The 20,831-nt window shown below is 35.5% G+C and overlaps 1 protein-coding gene across 1 annotated transcript; it reads right to left on the bottom strand.

The window, feature by feature from the left end:
* Positions 1–32: 32 nt before the first annotated feature.
* On the bottom strand, positions 33–19,030 carry LOC134844456 (short transient receptor potential channel 4-associated protein-like). Its single transcript, XM_063861153.1, has 12 exons — positions 18,687–19,030; positions 18,310–18,491; positions 17,690–17,986; positions 17,033–17,231; positions 15,207–15,499; positions 14,762–14,982; positions 14,191–14,516; positions 13,779–13,952; positions 13,029–13,464; positions 4,999–5,142; positions 2,668–2,868; positions 33–589 (listed from the first exon to the last, which is right to left on the bottom strand). Exons 1-12 carry the CDS (start codon positions 19,003–19,005, stop codon positions 412–414), a joined length of 2,970 nt encoding a protein of 989 aa, XP_063717223.1. The 5' UTR covers positions 19,006–19,030; the 3' UTR covers positions 33–411.
* Between the last annotated feature and the right edge of the window lie 1,801 nt (positions 19,031–20,831).

Genomic DNA, 20,831 nt, shown 5'->3' with positions numbered 1-20,831 from the left:
TATCCAGATTCAAATACAATTTAGTCAAAAACTCATTACTAAACGACTTTGCTTTTATACCAACCAGAAAACTAAAAACCAGCACACTGATATGCGTCTAAATTAATCTAACTAAATTACTCTTGATCAACTGAAGCACCTGCAGTCAAATTTAAGTTAAAGTTTTTCACCAAATTATTAGTGGTTTTTCATCCTCAAGTGAGTTTTAGCTTGCAGTTTAAGCGAAAGAAAGGCTAACTAAGAAACAATCTCGAAAGGTGTTTCGTTGCTTCTTTTTGTTTCTTCTTCAGCCGACGTGAGTTTCAAAAGAGTTTTGTGTCGGAATAGTATCCGTATGACTTCAGCATGTCGCTAGAATGCCGTAACGCTTATGCTACAATTATGACGCAATCTCTCACGTTGGTTACGTAATCACAAACTGTTCAGCGACTCCTGTCGAATGAGGAGTTTGGGTGAGTAGAATGAGAGAGATGTATTGCAATTGGGGTCTGTGGAGGAAAGGGTGTCTACACAGCCGAGCCAGCGACTGAACTCAATCCCGGATCCCTCCACCAGACATTTGACGTCTTGTCCGTTGGGTTGGTAATGCCTGCAGCAAAGACACAGAAAAAATTATGCATCTCTCCAAGGCAATACTTCCTACGGAAAACTCTTCAGCGAATGCCAAAAGGTCAGGCGAATAAAAAAAAACTAGCAAGCGTGTCTCCTATGATCAATCTCCTATGAGCTACTCAAGATTTTCTAAGCAAGCTATTCAAATTACGAAACTTTGAAATACTTTAAGTTAATTCATGAAACGAATCAGTCCTCACAAAATTGAAGTTTGAATTAATAAGGTAACTAATCGATATCAAATCTGAACAATTCAAGTTGTTTTTATAGAACGAACGTTTTTTCCGAGTAGTTTGAGTTTTTCTTCAGCAAGCTATACCAGCAATGAAACTTTGAAAGTTTTCAGGTTATTTCATATAGACTAAATCTGTTCGCGAAAAGTTTTTCTAGGCAAGTAATTCCAGCTCTGAAATTTTGATATACTTATTTCATAAACTGAATCAGTTCGCGAAAAACTGTTCAAGTTATTTAATAGACTGAAAATCAGTTCGCGAAAAGTTGAAGTTTTCTAAACGAGTAACTCCAGCTCTGGAAGTTTGATGTATTTCAAGTTATTTCATAGAACGCGAATCGGTTCGCGAGTTTTTTTAGAAAGCTTTTCAAGCTGTGGAACATTTCAAGTTATTTCCTAGACCAAATTAGTTCGATAAACGTTATTTTATTATAGGCAGGCAATTAAAGCTATGAAATTTTAAACTATTTCAAGTTAGGTTATAGACCAAATCAGTTTACAAAAAAAAACATTTTTCCTAAGCGAACTATTCAAGCAATGAAACTTCAAATTTTTCGAGCTAATTCACGAAGGGAATCAGATGAAAAAAGTTAAAGGTATTCTATTGAAACCTTTCAAGTGTCGAAACTTTGAAATATTTCAAGTTGCTTCATAGAGCGAATCAGTTCGAGAAACAATCTTTTTTTAAGCAGAACATTCAAACTAATAAACATTATCATTTAAATTCTTTCACGCAGTGAATCGTTTGCCGCAAAAATTAAATTTTCCGAGAAGTTAACGTTTTCCTACGCAAGTCATTCTAGCAATGAAACTTCAAAATTTATTTTATGATGGCAAAAAAAATACAGGTTTTCTATTGAAGCCATTCAATCGATGAAGCTTTGAAGTACTTCAAGTTAGTTGTTAGACCGAATCGTTTCTCGAAAAGCTTTTCTGAGGAAAATAGTCGTGGGATGAACTATGGAAAAACTCTAATTTGTTTCTTAGACCTAATAATTTTGCGAAAACGTATAAATTTCCTATGCAAGCTACAAAAACGTTGCAATGTTTTTTATTTCAAAATTTTTCATAGAGTGAATCATGTTCGCGAGAAGTTTAGTTTTTCTATGCAAGCTATGCCAGCTCTGAAACTTTGAAATAAGGTATTTCATAGACTTAAACAGCTCGCAAAAATTTTAAGTTTTCTAATTTTATTTTATTTTGTAACTTTAAAATATTTCAAGTTAATTCATAGACCGCAAATCGATTTGCTAAAGTTAATTTTTCTAAGCATGGTGGTCGTTGTTTTTAGTTGATTCGACTGATATAAATCCGTTTACTGAAAAAAAGAGTGAAATAAACCCGTAAACGCAAAATTTTGGACAACAAAAAGGCAGGTACCTTTTAGCCTTGCAGTTGAATTGAGTTCGTTTTTACGAAGTTCCGGAATTTTTTCAAAAAGACTCTAGAATATTCAATGGCTGCTCTAAATGACTCTTAAACTTTCTGATTTAAGCCTTCTTAAACGTTGAGCTCGGTGGCATTTCTTAAACATTGCGCCTTATGAGTACGAAAAACATGTCATTCGATAAATATATAGATAGATAGATAGATAGATAGATAGATAGATTTCCAGTGAAAATGGTAATCATTTTTCTATAACATTCCAATCAAGTTTTTCTATCATTTTTATTTTTTAGACCAATCAGATTAATGTGACAGGCAAAATGCTTCAACCTGTTCGGTATTTAGTACATTTTTAAAGTTGAAAACACTTGACAACAAACTCTTGCAGATCTTAAATCTACGAGGGGTCTGTTTTTATCAAGTTATCGAGAACGTACCTCTTCCAGAACTTGCACAGCTGCATCATATTTTCAAAGTAGAACGTCAGCTGACAATCCCTCGGACTGCTCATCTCCACTTCCTGCAGCGCCTCCAGATACAGCGGCAGTTGACCTCTGTCTTTGGCAAAGAGGAGAATCACCAGGGCTGTATTCAGACACGACACATTGTCCTGTGTCAGGGTATCCACGTTAATACACCTGTAAAAAGAGCAGTCACATAAACCATTGATTGCAAATTGCTTATTGTCAAACGAAGCCAGCAGTATTGGAGGTGTGTCAAAGAACTCAAAGAAATGGCAACATAGCTGCTTTTTTCAAGTGAATTTGGTTGAGCAAATGACTCTTTGTTAAGAAACTAATTTGAGAGATCTGAGAAAACTGGATCAGTAGGATATCATCTTAACTCATGTGATTCCGATTAAAACATCTTTTGAAAGTAGTGTAACGCACCACTTTTTGCTGCAATTCCACTTTTGTTTTTTTTTTTTCATTTTTTCCAAGAAGTAAAAAAAAGAACCAGGTGTGAGTAAGTATCGATTCACTTCGTTCATTAACATTTAACTGTTTAGGATTTACGTCAAATCCTTTTATTGCTATTTTCCATTCTGTTTTGTTGCTGTAGTGCAATTGGCAGATAGATGAGAGCCCAGCAATCATTTGATTACCGTTGCAAAACTTTCATATGCGCCACAAGTTGCAATATAAGCTCAATTGGGAGCATCAAGTCAAAAAAAGAGCATCAAGTCAAACGAACAATCAGTTTCAAATTCTTGCTTACGCTTAAAACGAACGCTGAAAAAGTACAAAAATGACAAAGTGGATTTCATCTCAACGTTTGAAAATGTATAAGAATCAATTGATACAACCCTAATGAGTGCTTCGAAGCATGCATCCTCTATTGAACTTTTTAGTGATGATATAAAGCGAGTTGATGATTGATGTGCCAGTAATAAGTTGACTATTCATCAATCGAAATGCAAACTTCAATTTTTTGGAAAAACAAATGCCCTAAATGAATTTCCTTTGGCAGAAGAATAGCTTGAATATACTAGCAGCTTCAAACACCTTGGAGTCACGCTAGACAGAGAACTCAATTTCAGTGAACAAATCAAATTAAAATTGTACTAAGCTAAGAAAATTTGATGGGTCATGTATCGTGCCAGACTATGTTTTTCTCTTTTGAGATTCTATCATCTTTTCTTTTGAGACTCTATTAATACGCTTCCGTGGCTGAGTGGTTAGTGTGTGATCATCTTTTGAGACTCTATTCAACATACGCAATTCCTATCATAGCATACGGTTTGATTGCTTATGGGTGTAGCGTAAAAAGAAATATGGATAAAATTTACTAAGCTCAGAAAAAGATTTTTGAGAACTATATTTTTCAAACGTAATTTTGATCATATCAAGGAATGTCTTCACTCACTCGTCAACATCGATACAGTTTATGAAATAAATTTTGCTCAAATTCTTATGAAACTTTTAAAACACTCAGAAAAGAACCACCACTCAATTTTTTTATATTTAGATGATTGTTGGAATGTAAGATCAACCAGATCTAAGACAAAAGGTTTACTTACATTGCCCGGTATTAAAACCTCCAAAATGAAAAACTCGGTTTCAGTGAAAGTCATCAAGGCTCATAATTTTTAATCGATAATAATTTTATTCCTAAGGACCTCAAATAATTGTCTGAAGTTAGGTTCAAGTTTTTTTTCAAAACGTTCTCTAGGCTTTACGTTCGTGATAATGAAAGTATGTTTTCACTTTTTGCTATCAGTAATTTTCATTTTAGCGCCCTTAATCTGTTCTAGGTAACTTAAAGGGATGCTTCCTGAAGGATTGAATAACCCGTAAAGCATTCCTGATGTATATATTACATATTTTGTGATCAAAAATCTGTAATTATTCAGACGTACATCAAAATCAAATTCAATTGAGCAAAGTCAAATGAGTTGACTCCTGTTTTGTGCTAACTCGTAGAGTAATTTCAGACTAAAAAAAAAACGTCTGTTTGTCACGCTATCTAATTTTCGGCTGGATCGTTTGGCGCAGCTTCTTAATCTAATACTGATCTTAGTCTTACTCTTATTTCCTCTCAATAATCCTAACAAATACTGAAAAAGGGTTTAGTTGGACAGCAACTTCATTCAGCAACATCGGACAGCAACAGTTTAAAGCTTTACCATCAGATTCAATATTAAAATTAAAAAGCGTGGAACGATAAATATAAATGAAACTCCAATGGATCGCATATCGTTTAGTTAAGCTTTAATATTTTAGCCCAGGGCTAGGCTTGTTAGTGTCAAATAAAAAAATGTTATTAACCTGAGAATTCGGCAGATGTACTTCACGCGTGTCTGGAAGTGGGAGAACCTGCGCACTAATACATTGTCACTCGTATCCCGCATTGCACTGCTCTCACTCCCTCCAGGCATACACTCCAGCTTGTCAATCGTCAGAATGATGCACCTGCAAATCACATCACAATCATCAGCACGCTACAGTGCTGACTTAAATTAACCAGACTTGAGCAACATTTGAAGTTTATGAAGGCGTTTTTCTCAAATTGATTAAGAGATGACAAAAATTGAAGAGTTGCTGCGACAAAAATTACTTAGAGTTTTAACAGAATTGATATGGTGCAACTTTTTCCACGGAATTCTCAACAAAAACTTTACGCCAAGAATAGAACATTTTGGCTTGTTTAATTTATCAAGAATTACGCTGAAGCTATCAAACTAATTGATAAGGATTGTATCGAAATTGATTGAAGTTGTATCAAAAGAAGTCTCTTACACAGCCCAGCAAAATTCTAGAATGGCAAATCTTCCCAAAAAGATTTGCGTAAAACGCTTGAAGTTTGTTTTTAGCCATTTTGATTTTTATAAAGTACAATTGACCTTTTTTAGCTATCAATAAAAAAATTATCTTCAACAGAATAAGCCTAGTTTTACCCTTCTAGATCTTTGTTGGGCGGTGTAAGCGGCCTCTTTTAATATAACTTTGTCATTAATTAACTTAGCAGCTTCAGCGTAATTCTTGATTATTTAAAAATTTCGAGGAAAAAATTGCACCAAATTAATTCTGGATTAACCATAAGCAATATTTGTTTTGTTCATTTTTTGTCTAATCTTAACCCATTTGGGAAAACCGCATTTGAAAATTCAAATTTTGTTCATTTTGTTGCAAAGACTAGCGAGAACACGACAAAAAGCAGCCTTATAGAGTACTATAAAAAAAAGTATAAGCCTCGAACTAGTTGAAAATCGGCTACCGTTGAGAATCGAACCTGCGACCTTGAGATTAGGAGTCACACACTAGCCACTCAGCTACGGAAGCTTATTAACATATAGAAGATACAAGATTAAACAGTAGCCACAAATAAAGCAGAGGACAGTGCTATGCAATTTCCAATGCTAGAGTGAAATTTCCAAATAGAAGAACACTTTTGATGAACACTTTTATTTGCCAGCTAGTTTTAAAAAAGGTTCCTACTGACGCTAGTGTAATCAGCACTGTATTGATCAACGCAAGAATCAACCAAACTCAAACTCAACCAATCAGGCCTGCGAGAAAAAAAAAATTATCGCATTTTTCTCAGCTGTAGACCCAGTACCTCATTAATTCTAATCACAGTAACTTCAGACCAAGAACTAGGGCCATTAAAAATACAATTTGCGTGAAACTGGAGACCTTCTCAAATTGGACATCCTTTAACCAAACTGAAAAACGGTGAAAAGTCTACTACCCAATTATAAGGGTAAAAACTTTCGGAGGTCAATAAAATCTACTAATGTCCTTCATTGACATTTGAAAACATTTATAATTTAAATTCTTGAAGCAAAATCTCGCGAACACTTATTCTTAATTTTAGCAATCTTAGGTCTATTTTAGCCAAAAAAGCAAAATAAGTCAGACCGTTCAATCGCTAAACTGAAACGAACCTCAGAGAATAGAAAGCGAAGTCATTTTTTGGGTCGAAACATTGTGCAATTTTTGTTGAGTTTTTAAAAACTGAGAGTATTGATATTGGAGACTTGAAAACAATTCATATTGTACCAAGAGAGGAGCCTCTTTCATAGGGATTGATGCCTAGAGTGATAGTTAAATTCATATATTTCAACCACAAAGATTTTGTGTACGGTAGAAGGAAAAAACTGCAAGGTCAAAAAACCCATTGAATGGACACCAGATATTTATAAATGAACTTCTCCCACCAGAAAAAGTGAATTTGTAGCGAGAGGCTGATAGTAAGGGATATGAAACATCCACTATAAACAGCAAAATAACCGTTCTATGCAAACGTAGAGATGAGAGGGAAGTGTTTGGTCCAATCAAATAACACCCTGATATCAAAAAGCTGGAGAACTCGATAAAAAAGAAAAATAATAACCGCGAAGTAGAGGGAACAAACGATAAAGGTAGAGCGAAAAATGTAGACGAGAAATCTGCTGCGTGCAAAAGAGCAAAAACAGGTCTATGAGTTGGAAAAAAAAACAGACAAACTGATGAATAGTGACAAACTGTAAATTGTTGAATTGAAATAATTTTGATCCAACTAAAGCAACTGGGGTTTCTGCTCCTTCTCCCTTTTCGCACAGGAACACGCCCGTGTTTTTTAAACTAAAATTATTATGATCGTTTCTCTTTTGGTTGTGAGTTTAAAGATTTTTCTTGCCTAGACTTCCAAAGAATTTTTTTCCACTTTTCAAAAAATATATATCATGATTGTAATTCACCAAATCTTCTAATCGCTTTTTTTAGACTGATGGGTGAGAGTTTTCTTATCTGAAGTTCCAAAGAAATCTATTGAAATTTCGAAAATTAAGGATTCTCATTTATGATTGCATATGAAGCTAAATTTTAAAAAGAGTAGATTGTTAACTTTCTGCGCTGCATTTTTTTGGCTTTTTTATGCAGAGGGTTGGAACTCTCCTTGCCCCGAGGGACAGAAGAGATTCAAAGAATAAAAAACAAAGATATTAATGATAATTGGAAAAGCCAAGAGAAAAAAATACAAGAATGAAATTCTCTGAGAGTTTCCTCGACAAATTAGGGAACAATGATTTGAGAGCAAACAATTTCTTCAGCTAGTCTGAGATTTTTCACGGCTAATTTAAATTCACAGAACGTCCAAAATTAACGTCTAATTGGTTTGAGATTTTCCTCGGCTAACACGGTTTAGATAAAACAATAGAACACAATTAGAGTAACAAATTTTTCAAAAAAGTCAAACTATTTTTAAGTTATACATAAATAATTGAAGAACATAGCTCAGAGCGATTACAAATTCGCTTGGTTATAACATTTTGGTAAGTTTACGAGAAAAAAATTCACAAAAAAATACCTTCATGAAAAAGAAAATCAAGCAACGATTTGGTTACAGAATCTGAGATCGATCAAACAAAACTTTCCTTATTTAGTACTACAGCTCGAAAAAGCAGCAGAGCTTCATTTTCTAGCGCTTTCAGAAACATGGCTGAAAGAGAACAACGAAGAGCGTTTTCACACTAGAAATGTATCAATACTTTTTTCCATGCAATAGAGAAAGGAAAGGAGGAGGCGTAAGGCTTTATGTCAAAAAAGGGATTGAAAACAACTACTGACCATTCTCAGATGTTAACTATCAAAACAATATTTAAAAGAAATTTTTTAAAAAGGTGGGCTTTTTGGACGGTTTCGTACAGGAGCCCCAATGGTAAAATAGACAATTTCTTTGAAGTTTTAGCTAAGCATTTACTAGCCTAGAAATTAAAACCAACTGACAAAAGTTTGATTTGCGAAGCTTTCAATATCGATTTTGAAAAAATATATATTCAGATACCACAAAAATCTGTACCCCGTTGTGCCCCGGAGAGCCTATGATTACTCGTGAAACAAAAAGTTTCGCTACATGTATTGTCTATGCAAACTATCAAAAAACAGCATCAAGATACAAATCTGAAAAAAAAGACCACAATATAATAATTATTCATTGTGTGAACGAAATTAGGAAAGAATCAGATTTATTGAAAACAGTAAAATAATTTTAGAAAAACTGGAAAACTTAATCAAACGGACAAAAAAATCGCTATTTCGGTTGCTAAATGAATTCAGACAAACGAAAACAAATTCGGATGTTTGGAAACAAATCAAGCTTTTATTGTAATCGAAAAGCTGATGAAGGTGCAAATCGAAAAGCTGATAAATAGATGCATTGAGAAAAAAATTAGAGAAAGGCATTTTGAATCATAGATAAATCAGGATACCAAGAAACAAGCTAATTCAAAAAGAAAACATCTTAAATCTGAAAAATGAACCAAATGATACAATTTGGCGAGCTTATAGAAGAAAGAAATGAAAGTCAATACTTAATTGTATCACAAAAAGTGCTTTTTTTGCAAATACACAACCAGATAACATATAAGCAGACAAACAGCGAAACCAATTTTTACAAATGAAGAAAAAAATTAGAAACGAAACTCCAAAACAGTCAGTTGAACAATACAATCAATCTGCGAACCAATTGAACAGTTTTTTTTTTACAAACATAGGAGAGAAAATGGCTGAAGATCATAAAATTTTTTATTGAAAATACACAATGTGTTCCAAAAACAAACGTCAGTGAAGTGTTGAAAAAAATTAAATCTTAAAACAAATTATGGGTAGATTATTTAGGCCCCAATAGTTATTTGATAAAAACCATAAAACCTTTTCGACCTTGTTAATCAATAGGGCTATTTTGTAAAATGATTTCCCAGCTTGTCTGAAAATTGCTTAAGTAATTCCTTTGTACAAAAACAAGGGGTCAAAATCAGATTGCTCCAACTATCGTCCCATTTCACCGTTGCCAATTCTCGCACAAAACGCTTATCGGAAAAATAGTACAATGCATTCAATTTTGGTCTTGGAAGAAAAAAGAAAAACTAAAATAGAAAAAAAAACAGACAATGTCCTCATTGACTTAACAAAAGGTATTGACACAATTCCACAAAAGTTGCTGGTGACAAAGTGTTTTAACCATGGACTACGCGGACCAAGTCATCAGTTACTTCAATCATACATAAGTGGAAGCAGAAAACTGTTTTTTATGCAACAAGCGATCAGATCTGAAAACTTAATCATATGTAGTGCCACAAGTTTCGTTGCTCGGCCGTTTAATTTTCATAATCTATATTAATAATCTTTTTTGATCAACTCAAACACTCGCAAATAAACTTATTTGCCGATAACACTGTTTTAACAGGACACATTCGAAAAGAAACTCACTCAAAGTTTAGTCACGATTTAAATAAGTTAGATAGTTGGTTCACCATTAATAATCTGACAAGAAGTACTCACAAAAATACAACTAGCATCGCCAACTTTAAAAACGATCAAATTTCAGATCAAATTTCTTCATATATCTATCTTGGCTTGGTTATTGATAGCATTTCAAACTTCAAAGAGCATGTTGTATATAATACGAAAAAGTTAGCCAAAAGCGCTGCGATTCTGTACACACTGAGAAATTATTAAACAAGGAAACAATTACTTGAAATTTACCACACTTATGTTAGGCCTGTATTCGAATATGGAGCACTTATATACGGCACAGCCAAAAAAAAACTATTAATGCATATTTTGAGAATTACCAGCACTTTCCATGGAGACTAGGCTTAAATCTTAGAAAATTTGACAGTGTACATGAGGCACGATGTGAGCGGAAACTACTGACATTAAAGAAATTCATCTGAAACATTTCGCGGTCACTCGCAAAATGATGGTTTAAAGTCAGTAATAACCAAAACTGAATTAAAAAAGTCAGTTAGTGGACAAAACAGAATAAGGGTCCTCAAAACAGAAGTGACAAAAAACAAAAGAATCATTGAAATGCTTAGAAAAACGAATATGAGTGTTTTAAATGCAATTATTAAGTTTGATGAAAACATAATTCAAAATGTATTTGATAAAAATGATGAAAGGCTCAAAGTGTATATTAAACATCTCTCAGGTGACATCTTGCTCGATAATATATTGTGTGAAAGCCTATTTTGTTAGTTGAGGGAATTATAACTCGTACTTTTAAGGTAAATAGTTTAAAAATAACTTATATATTGGTAGTAAAACTCTACGCTTTTCAACGGTAGCACATTGTTTCGTGTAATCCAATGATTATTTGTTTACGTTTTTCTATGTCTCTACAATGTTTGAACAGATCTCTTGCGCGTCTTTTTCTACACAGAGGCGAAGTTGCACTTCGCATACACAAGCAAAAATGTTACCGATATGCTACTGGGAAAGCTGAATGAGTAAAAGTTAAGAAATTTTGTAGACTCACTCAGTTTTCCCAGTAATTTTATCGGCGAATTTTTGCTTAAGTGACGCACGCCAATTATGACGCATAAGCAGTACCAGTCAATTTGAAATGAAGGGAATTCACCACTAACGACACAAAATTGATAGAGCGGACACATTTCAACTACTATACGAAAAAGTTCATTAAAAACACCCGACCCTGCCCAGGTTCAAACCCTCTTATTTTGTTACGGGCCTCCTTCCCTATCTCTACGCTACAGATCCATGATACCTTGAAGCTACAGTGCTACTAAAGCTGGATAAACCTGTTTGATAATTTTTGATGAAGTAAGTAATTTAAAATATTTAAGAACTGGGCTTTAACCAAAAGCTTGATTGTTGCTCTATTAAAAGATGAGGAAAAATTTCTAGTTTTGGAAATTTCTTAGAATTGTTTCGGGTTCAAACTTTAATGCATAGCAAATTACGCACGGAGGCTTTTTACAAATTGCCGCCTTGATTGAACCTTTGATATCAGATTAAATGGTTTTCGTTTAAAAAAACGGAAAAGAAATGAAAACATTGACTTTTCTGAAGGCATTAACTTTTTTGTGTTGGAAAAATTGAGCGTAAGCATTTTCACACACTAACTTCGCTCAACCCTTTCTCTCTTCATTGAACCCAAAATTTCAAGTTTGGGATGGTAGTTTAAGACAATTAGTAGAAAATCTACTGAAAACTGTTTTTTGACTTTTGGTTTGACTTTTCCGAGGGTCATAATTAGTTTGACTTTTCCGAGTGTCGAAACTAGTTGTGTAAAAAATGTGGGCGTAACCGCTTATAAAGTGGAGCTTCCCACAACCCGTTCTTTACACTGAAACTAATATCTCAGATTCGCTAGGGTAGTTTTTGAGAGAAGTCAAAAAGATTCAAAAAACAGTAAAAAAATTCTACTTTTCCGAGGGTCATAACTTTTTGTGTACAAAAATTTGGGCGTTGAGGCCTATGCAGGGGAGCTTGATACAACCCATTTTACCTATTGAAACCAAAATCTCAGATTTAGAGGGTAGATTTCGAAAAACAAAATGTTTGAAAAAAACAGTCAAAAATCGGAAATTTGTCTCTTCGGAGGGTCACAACTTTTTGTGTAAAAAAAATTTAGGCGTAATCTATTATGCAGCGGAGCTTTCCACAACCCATTCCACTAACTGAAGCCACAACCTCAAGTTTTAGGAGGTAGTTTTCAAGACAAATTGAAAAATTTCAAAAAAAAAACGGTCAAAAATTCAGAGGTTCAGAACTTATTGTTCAGAACCGACCGGCTGAAACTTAAATCTCAGATTTGGGAGGGCAGCTTTCGAGAAAAGTCCAAAATTTCAAAAAACGGTCAAGAAATCGAAAAATTGACTATTTTGAGGGCCATAACTTTGTGTGTAAAACATTTGGGCAAAGCCGCTGATGCAGGGGAGCTTCCCATAACCTGTTCTATCCATTTAACTCAAAATCTCAGATTTGGGTGGGTAGTTTTTGAGAAAATGTAAGAAAACCTAAAAATTTGGGTCAAAAATCCACCCACACACTTTTTCGAAGGCTTTAGAACGTGGGTTAAAGGAAAAGAAACCAGGGGAGTATGCAGGTACACAGGAGAATGGCCGGACTTCCCATTGGTACTACTCTTTTGAAAATCGGTAGAGTAGTTTTTGAGAGAAACGAAAACTTTCCAATGCGTCTCAAAAATTTTTTTAAAAAACCCGATCCGATACATTTTCATAATAGCTGTTTTTATCAAACAGGGATTTGTAATATAAGTCTGCGTTAATATCCTTAGCATTGACTATGCTTGATAGCTGGTTATTGATCAAAATGAACACATTCAAAATGAACACGTAGCGGATTTAGATACATAATAGCCACAAAAGGATTTAGCTATGCTTAATTAACCAATAAACTTTGCACTAAAAAGAGCGACTATGGTTGGAAAAAGGTAATGATCTCAGAAAAAAAACGCTCGTAACCTAGACGCACAGATGAATTTGAATACAAAGCCGTACAGAAAAATTGTATTTTGGCCACATTCATTTGCAATCAAAATGCATTACCTGACAAACATGTTGCTATCAATGATGTTATCAAAGATGATGTTGACAAAATTCTGCAGCCTAGACTCCACCTCCACTACTGAAGTTCCTGCAGTCACTCTTGACATCGTAGATGACCTTGAACCCGTTTGACCATCACTCACATAGCTACTCCTTGTGGACACATTAGTGCTACTACCACTGCTGGTTTCTCCAGAGGTGTCCATTATCGCAGAGGCCATGTTCCATGGCCACATCGAATCGTTGTCTGAACCGCCTCCCCATCTGGCACTGGGTGCTTGATTTGACCTAGAATTTCGTTGATTGGTCTGTGAGGAAGACTGACTCGATTGATTCTGTTCTGCTGCTCGGACTCTACCCCAGAAGTCTCTTCCAACTGCAGACCAGGTTGAACTAGACGAGGATGACCGTGAAGAGGATACAGGTTGCGAGTGACCTGAAAATAGATTCATCCGTTGTTTTTGGAAATGGGTGAATAACTTTTCGAAAACCAATCAAAAACTGACACGAACATACATTGAACATTTCAAAAAACCATCAATAGTCAGTCAATCTGAAAATGACTGCCATTAAAATCAAAAACTACCGTGAAATTACAACTTTGCTGTTTTTTATCTACGCTGAACTACCTCTAATAAACATTTGAGAACTTCACAAAAACTCTGAAAACTTCTTGTTAATAAGTTCACATTGAAAGCAATGCTTGAACATTGAATCGATTAACATACTCAGTTCGTATACTTATGTTACCTGAAGTGTCCATGGGTTCGGGGTATGCTCTCTGGCTTTCAGTAGTTCCAGGAGCTGAAGTCGCCATGACGAGCCTCTTAGAGAGAAGCTGAAGAGAGGAGACGTTGAACTTGACCATCTGGGCCAGCAGGTCGAAGCTGCACTGGATGATGTCCTCATAGCTGTGACCCACTTCTGAAACACAAATTGCACATGGAAGTCGCTTAAGTTTTGGATATAACGTCAGCTCCGTTTTTTTTTCGCTGCACGCTCGCTTAGTTCATACATGACTTCTATAGTTTCTTAGTTGCCACCCATTACAATATTGTGCCGAACTTGAGTTTAAATTAAACAATAATTCGGTGAAATTTTTCAGATGATTCAATTTGTTCATTGACATTTTAAAACAACGTCAGATGTCAGTAATGCTTACGTGAATGTGTATTTGCTGACGATTCTGCAGACGACGACGTTGAATCTGCAGTCGAAGTATTAGTCGTCGTAGACGCTGTTGTAGCTCCAGCCGCTGTGGGTTCTGTTGCAGGGGCAGTCGTAACACTAGACATAGTTGAGCTTATCATAGATTCAAATCCCCCAACTCCTGCTGGACTTCCGTTCCTATGAGGCAGACCAGCTCCACTCAGTGAGAGGATTCTGTCCACTGTATTCTCAATGAGTCCCGCTTCGCTCATGAACACTTGGTAGGGGTAGAGAGCTTTGCCACGCAGGAAGCTCTCAATTGCACGATGCAACCAGAACCTATAACCAATCCCTACTTTTTAGAACTTTTGCATCCGAAGTGGAATCGTTTCCCTCTGATGTTAAAAATACCTTTTTGAATCAACTAAGATGATCAATTCATGGATATTTAGAAGATGACATGCTTCAACGGTAGCTCTCCCCTCCATATTTGGAACCGTTGAAAGATTTTTGAGCTCACCAAAATTTGTTGATTAAATCTTCATTTCTAACGAATTTAAACTAGGTTACATTAGCGAACTTGCCTATAGACTGGAGAAAGATCAACCTTCGCGAGGTTGTTCAATTTAGTCAGCAATCCTCCGTTTGACCCTCTGCACATATGATGGGGTTTCTTCGTCAACTCTACCGGGGCCAGCACTCCGTGTGGATCTCTGGTATGTTCTAGCTTCTGGAACTCTTTTTCTGTCAGTAAGGCACAGTTATTCACTGTCTGATCACACATGCTGTGGATGACGCGAAGAATCTAATCAAAATTAATCGACTTTACCCACCATGCATTCGATTGCAAAATCACATTTTTGTTTTAAAGTTTCAAAATATAAAGAGAATGTTAAAAACGCCAATTGCCTGACCAGTCCAGCTTTTCTGACCAGTCAAGCGTCCAAGGCAGTTGATGTTGCCTAAATTTCATTTTTTCAAATAAAAAACAGACTATGACGCTTATCACAGCTGACACTGCCTGTCTACCTGAATGCGAAGACTCTGTATCAGACTCTCTCCTTCTATGAATCCATATTGCTCTGTCGTGAGGGTCCCTGTGTCTGGGTCGATTGCAAAGAAGAAATTGAACAAATCGTTTATCCTCGGGATCAGTCTGTACTGAGTCAGTTTATCCACCGTGCTACTGCGTCCACTGCCGTAGAGAAGTCCAGTTAGGAGGATGCATCCCTCTATTCGCATGGTGAGGTCTTTGTTCACTTCTATTCTGTTCATAGCACTGATCAGCTGTTCCGTGTTGTTGTTCAGAGGCGGAAACTGTCCTGATATCACAAAATTCATAATATCTTTCTAGCCACGTAGCACAGAAAAAAAAAGTTCCGCAAAAGTTTCCGCAAAATCAATTGTCAACACAGAGGCGAAGCTTCGCTTGGCAAACACAAGCGAAAACACGACAAAAAGCAGCTCCAGAAAATGCAAAAAGAAATGGAAATAAATCTCCAATTAGCAAAAATTCGGCTAGATTCGATCTGCTACCAACTGCAACCACAGATTTTGTGTCTCAAGCTCTAACCACTCAGCGACGCACGCTTAGCCACCGACAAACACTAGTCACGAATAAAGCAGCTACATATGCTGAGAAATGTCAGTGCCATTCAGCAATAGTGACACCAAATACAAATAGACACAATTTTGCAAGAAATAATTTGGAATATAAGAAACTAAAGGCATCCACACCAACTTTGCCAGTTACAAATTGTGTATAACTTATGCATTTCAATAAATTGCGAGATATGAGTTAGAAAATTTCTGAAATCGAGTTTTTATGATTGTTACGTTGTTTGAAACAAATATTTTTTTTCCGGTTAATTTGATGAATTAATTAACACGGAGGCGAAGGAGAACACGACTAAAAAGCAGCTGTATCAAAACAAATATTAAAAAGCAGAAAGAAACCTCGAATTAGCAAAAACTCGGTTACGTGTAGGATTCCAATCTGCGACCTACTGCAATTAAGAGATTTTGAGTCTCACGCACTATCCACTCAGCCACGCTAGCTTAACAACTAACAAACACTAGTCACGAACAAACCAGCTACATATGCTAATGAAATGGCAATGCTATTCGGCAAAAAAGGCACCAAATACAAACAGACTCAATTTTGCAAGCAATAATTTGGAATATAACAAACTGAAGGCATCCACACGAACTTTGCATGCAAATTGCAAAACAAAATTTCTGAAATCGAGTTTTCCTTATTTTTATGTGGTTTGAACAATTATTTTTTTGGTTCATTTGATGAATTAAAAATGCATCAACTGTGTTAACTTATTACTAATCGAATGTCAAAGCGCATGCTATCAAAAAGCTGCAAAGGAGTCCCAAAAGTGGCACCAATATTTGCGACTTCTTGATAATTTGCAACTTCGAAAAAAAGAAGGTTTTTTTTTTAAAAAAACACTAAGCTGACGCTAGTTATAAAATCAGGCTTAGGGAAGATCACTCTCACTCAAGTTACCAAATACAGAAGAAAAAGGCCAAATCTAATTTATGCTATTAACTATATTTTTCATCGGTCTATCAAGTTTTATAGTCAGTGTCCCAGGTATCCTTTATTTTTCAACTTGATCCAAACGATATGGTGACAAAAAAAAACTATTTCTCACCAAAACACAAACAGCTTTGGTTAGCAATAATCCGAAGTATAAACCTCCAATGGCATTTTGCAAAATTATCTCAACACATTATTTTGAAATTCACATAAGAAGCCCAAAAAAACGATGGACTCAAGGAATAAGGATGCCCATTGAAAGTCTCTACTTGCTGGTGTAAATGCAGTTAAAAAAGCTCTGTACCTGTGCTGTCGTGATTAGCCATATATGTCATTCGGATTGAGGCGATGAGGGAGGTGGCGGGGGAGGAGTTTTCCTCTAGGATGTCGATGGCCACTCCCAGGTACTCCATGAACAGTTTGTTGCTGGGCTCGAACTTCCTCACTACTATCTCAACCACACTCACAAGCAGGCGAGGCAGAGACGCCAGGTACAAGATGTTCTACACGTGAACAAAAAACATAGCCAACTGACAGTTGGAAAAGAGTAACGAACGCAAGAAAATCGATTGCCCTTGAGAAAAATATGTGCCCTTGAAGCTCTGAATTGAAGAACAATTCATTTTTAGCATTCTTTAAAAAATAAAAAATCTAAATTGAGGATAATGGAGTTTTCCTTCCTTTTAACAAACGAAACGTTTGAATTGAAAAAATCAAAAGTCATCAAAAGAAACGAACTAAATTCAGATATGAACTGAACTGAATTCAAAGTCTAACAGCAAAAAATCAAAAATGCGCCGAAATTTCTGAACACCAATTTTAGGTATGTGCTGAAAATGCCATTGAAAAACGTTTTCTTCTTCATTAGTTAAATTTTGGTTGCTTATTTCATTTTCATTTGGCCAACAATAGCCCGGTTTTTGAGGGTTTGGTTATGAAAAAATCAAGTGGACATTATTACCTTTTCACAAGCTTCACTGTTCCGCGTTGCTTTGCGCTTTGTCCTGTCAATTGCACAGAGCAGCTCCTCAGGCTCACTGCCCATATCAACTACAGTATAAGACAGCACCCGGCACAGGTTACTCATCTGGTCCAGACTCAGACTCGTCAGGAGTCGGTCGATGTCCAGAGCTCTCAGTTCCAGGGGCTCCTCTCTGTGCACCATGAGGTCTTCCAGCAGAAGCATAGACACGTAGCCTAGCAGCCGGTTAGCCAGATAGTCCAACAGTTTTCGAATTAGATCCAGATTACTCGAAAGCTGGACCAGAAAATGGATTGATCGAATGAGAAAAGATTAGAAAATCTGTTATTACACATGACTAGCATGGTATTACTCCTATATTTTTGCCATTTTTGATCGATTAGATTACATGCCATGAGGACAATTTCATTTCCATGAAGCAAATAAAATTATACTTCCTCACTAAAACTACTCAACTTTAAGAAAATAATTATTTCCGGTGTTTTTCAAACATCCTAATTTGTTTCTTTTATGAATTCTGGTATTACAATCTTTACTGGGCTGGTCTTTACATCATGTTTGCTCAAATGAAAAGACATTAGAGATACAATTCAACTCGCCTTTGAGAGAATATCGTTTCTAAGGGGACTTGAGGTAGACAGTGTATGCAGTAATTGGATTGCGAGAAAACGCACTTTGTCGTACGTTTCCAATTCTTTCTTCTTTTGCACTTCTGTTTTGCCAGTGGATTCGAAATTGAAAGGAAGCTCCAGAACAAGATTTTGCAATACTTGAACCCCACCTGAAACAATTTGACATATTTTTGGACAACCTTACAGTTGCGTTAAAAATTTATGAATTTTTAACACAAGAGCTCTTGTGTTATTGTTTCAGGAGCAATTCCTTCGTAAAATTAACCATTATCGCGTATATCGAATCAAAAATCTTTTTATGAAACCACAGTCGAACTAGGAAAATTTACTAAGAAAAAACTCACCAAAAGACACAAGGTTTTCGACATTTGGACTGTTTTTCATACTTTCATCTAGATCTCTTGCGTTTCTGTCTTCGACAATGAGCTCATAAATTTTGTGCAGTTTGTCCAAGCATACTGCGCTGTCATATATTTCCCAAAAGGAAGCATTTAAGCTATGAAGGCATTCCAATACCTCCCAGCCTCCTTTTCCTGATGCAGGAGGACACTCGATGAATTTTTTCCCCAATGATCGCAAGGAAATTGGAGCACCAGTTAAATATTTTCTTTGACTCAACCGCAAATAAACGGTTGAGTCTTTACTTTGAAGCATCCAAGACATCTTAAATTCAATTTTATAACAAGATAGAAAACTAAACATACATGAACTGTCCTGATTACATGTGAAAAGTTGAAGTCATCTAAGATGGTTGTCAATTGTCAAACTGGCATATAACAACTGTGTTAACTTGTTACTAATCGAATGTCAAAGAACATGCTATCAGAAAGCTGTAAAGGTGCCCCAAAAGTGGCGCCAATATTTGCGACTTAGCTTGGAAAAAAAGAAGTTTCGCACTAATACAATCGCTTTGCAAGTTTTAAGATGAATCAATTGTGTTGACTTATTACTAATCGAATGTCAAAGCGCATGCTATCAAAAAGCTGCAAAGGAGTCCCAAAAGTGGCACCAATATTTGCGGCTTCGAAAAAAAAGAAGGTTTTTAAAAAAAACACTAAGCTGTCATATATTTCCCAAAAGGAAGCATTTAAGCTATGTAGGCATTCCAATACCTCCCAGCCTCCTTTTCCTGATGCAGGAGGACACTCGATGAATTTTTTCCCCAATGATCGCAAGGAAATTAAATTGGAGCACCAGTTAAATATTTTCTTTGACTCAACCGCAAATAAACGGTTGAGTCTTTACTTTGAAGCATCCAAGACATCTTAAATTCAATTTTATAATAAGATAGAAAAATATATAAGAAAAGAAACCTAAAACAGCCATTTGAAAATTTGCCAATTACCTCAAACGGAAAAAATGGTTTGAAAAGCTTCCATATAAAATATTATTTCGGCGTCTGGGGTATTTCTGCTGCGAATTCTGAAAGTTGAAGTCAATTTCTGGAACCATAAGTTATTCACATTTTTCGGCTCTTTTCCAGTTCCCCCCCCCCCCCACTTTTCAAAATACCGAGTTTTATATATCTTTTACGTGTTATTACGGCTAAATGCGTGATGTTACGCTGTAAAGTATGAAGAAGAAATTTGTTCAGAATTGTCGATTTGTTCATCACGCCAATTTTCATTACATTTTGACAACGTTAAATAGATTTTTCAAAATTGAATTTGAAGGGGGGGGGGACTGGAAAAGAGCCCATTTTTCCACCATTTTTCCACCATTTGCCACAAAATCAAACTTGAGCGTAAGCAACTTCCAAGTTTTCTTTAGATAAAAAAAAAGATAGTTAACAAAATTGCAAACTTTAAATTGCAAAATGATAAGCAATAACATGATGCAAGTGTAGGTCATGCAATTTTTGTCTAGTATGATAAATACTTACAGAATAATAATGTAACAATGATAATTGCAGAAACTTTTGCTAAAAAGAAAATTTCAAACGTTTTCGCAATTATGTACACCGTCAGGATTTTCACAATAAACTTATCTAAATGACGGTAAAACATCGATTTACAAATATTATTTACAAAAATTCACATATATTTTGATTCTAAACAATCATGTTAAAAAATTAGCCAATCACAGTTGAACTCTAAATTACTATTACGATTAAAATACTTTTAACCTCTAAAATAAATTGATTAGTTTTAAATTAACTTGTCTGGAAGTTTCCCAGTCATAATTTCGATTTAGACATGTACGTTTTAAATAAAAAACCAAAAATATTTTGGGACTAAATTTTCAGTTTTAACTCCCAGCTCCTAAACTCATCGCGCATGTTCAAGCCCGGTTTCTATTTCCTGATATGTATTGCCTCTAGTGTTAACAATTTTGTTTGGTTGTTTGACCTATCTATAATTTCTCAATTATTATCTGCGCTATGTTACATTCTCCCGGAAGAACACATCAACGGAAAATAAAGCAAGGTTCTAAAACGACTGGCCAACGTCTAAACAGAGCTCTACATGCTTTTCACCGTCTCTACCAAA

The sequence above is a fragment of the Symsagittifera roscoffensis genome, chromosome 4, assembly GCF_963678635.1.
Source record: "Symsagittifera roscoffensis chromosome 4, txSymRosc1.1, whole genome shotgun sequence".
Lineage (NCBI taxonomy): Eukaryota > Metazoa > Xenacoelomorpha > Acoela > Convolutidae > Symsagittifera > Symsagittifera roscoffensis.
This window is presented reverse-complemented; position numbering and strand designations above follow the sequence as displayed.

Excerpts from the sequence above, each read along its gene's own strand:
- LOC134844456 (XM_063861153.1), bottom strand. The coding sequence starts at position 19,005 with ATGTCTTGGATGCTTCAAAGTAAAGACTCAACCGTTTATTTGCGGTTG. Across the intron at positions 17,232-17,689 it reads ACAGTGAAGCTTGTGAAAAG|AACATCTTGTACCTGGCGTC; the intron begins GTAATAATGTCC and ends GTTCACGTGTAG. Across the intron at positions 14,983-15,206 it reads TACAGAGTCTTCGCATTCAG|ATTCTTCGCGTCATCCACAG; the intron begins GTAGACAGGCAG and ends AATTTTGATTAG.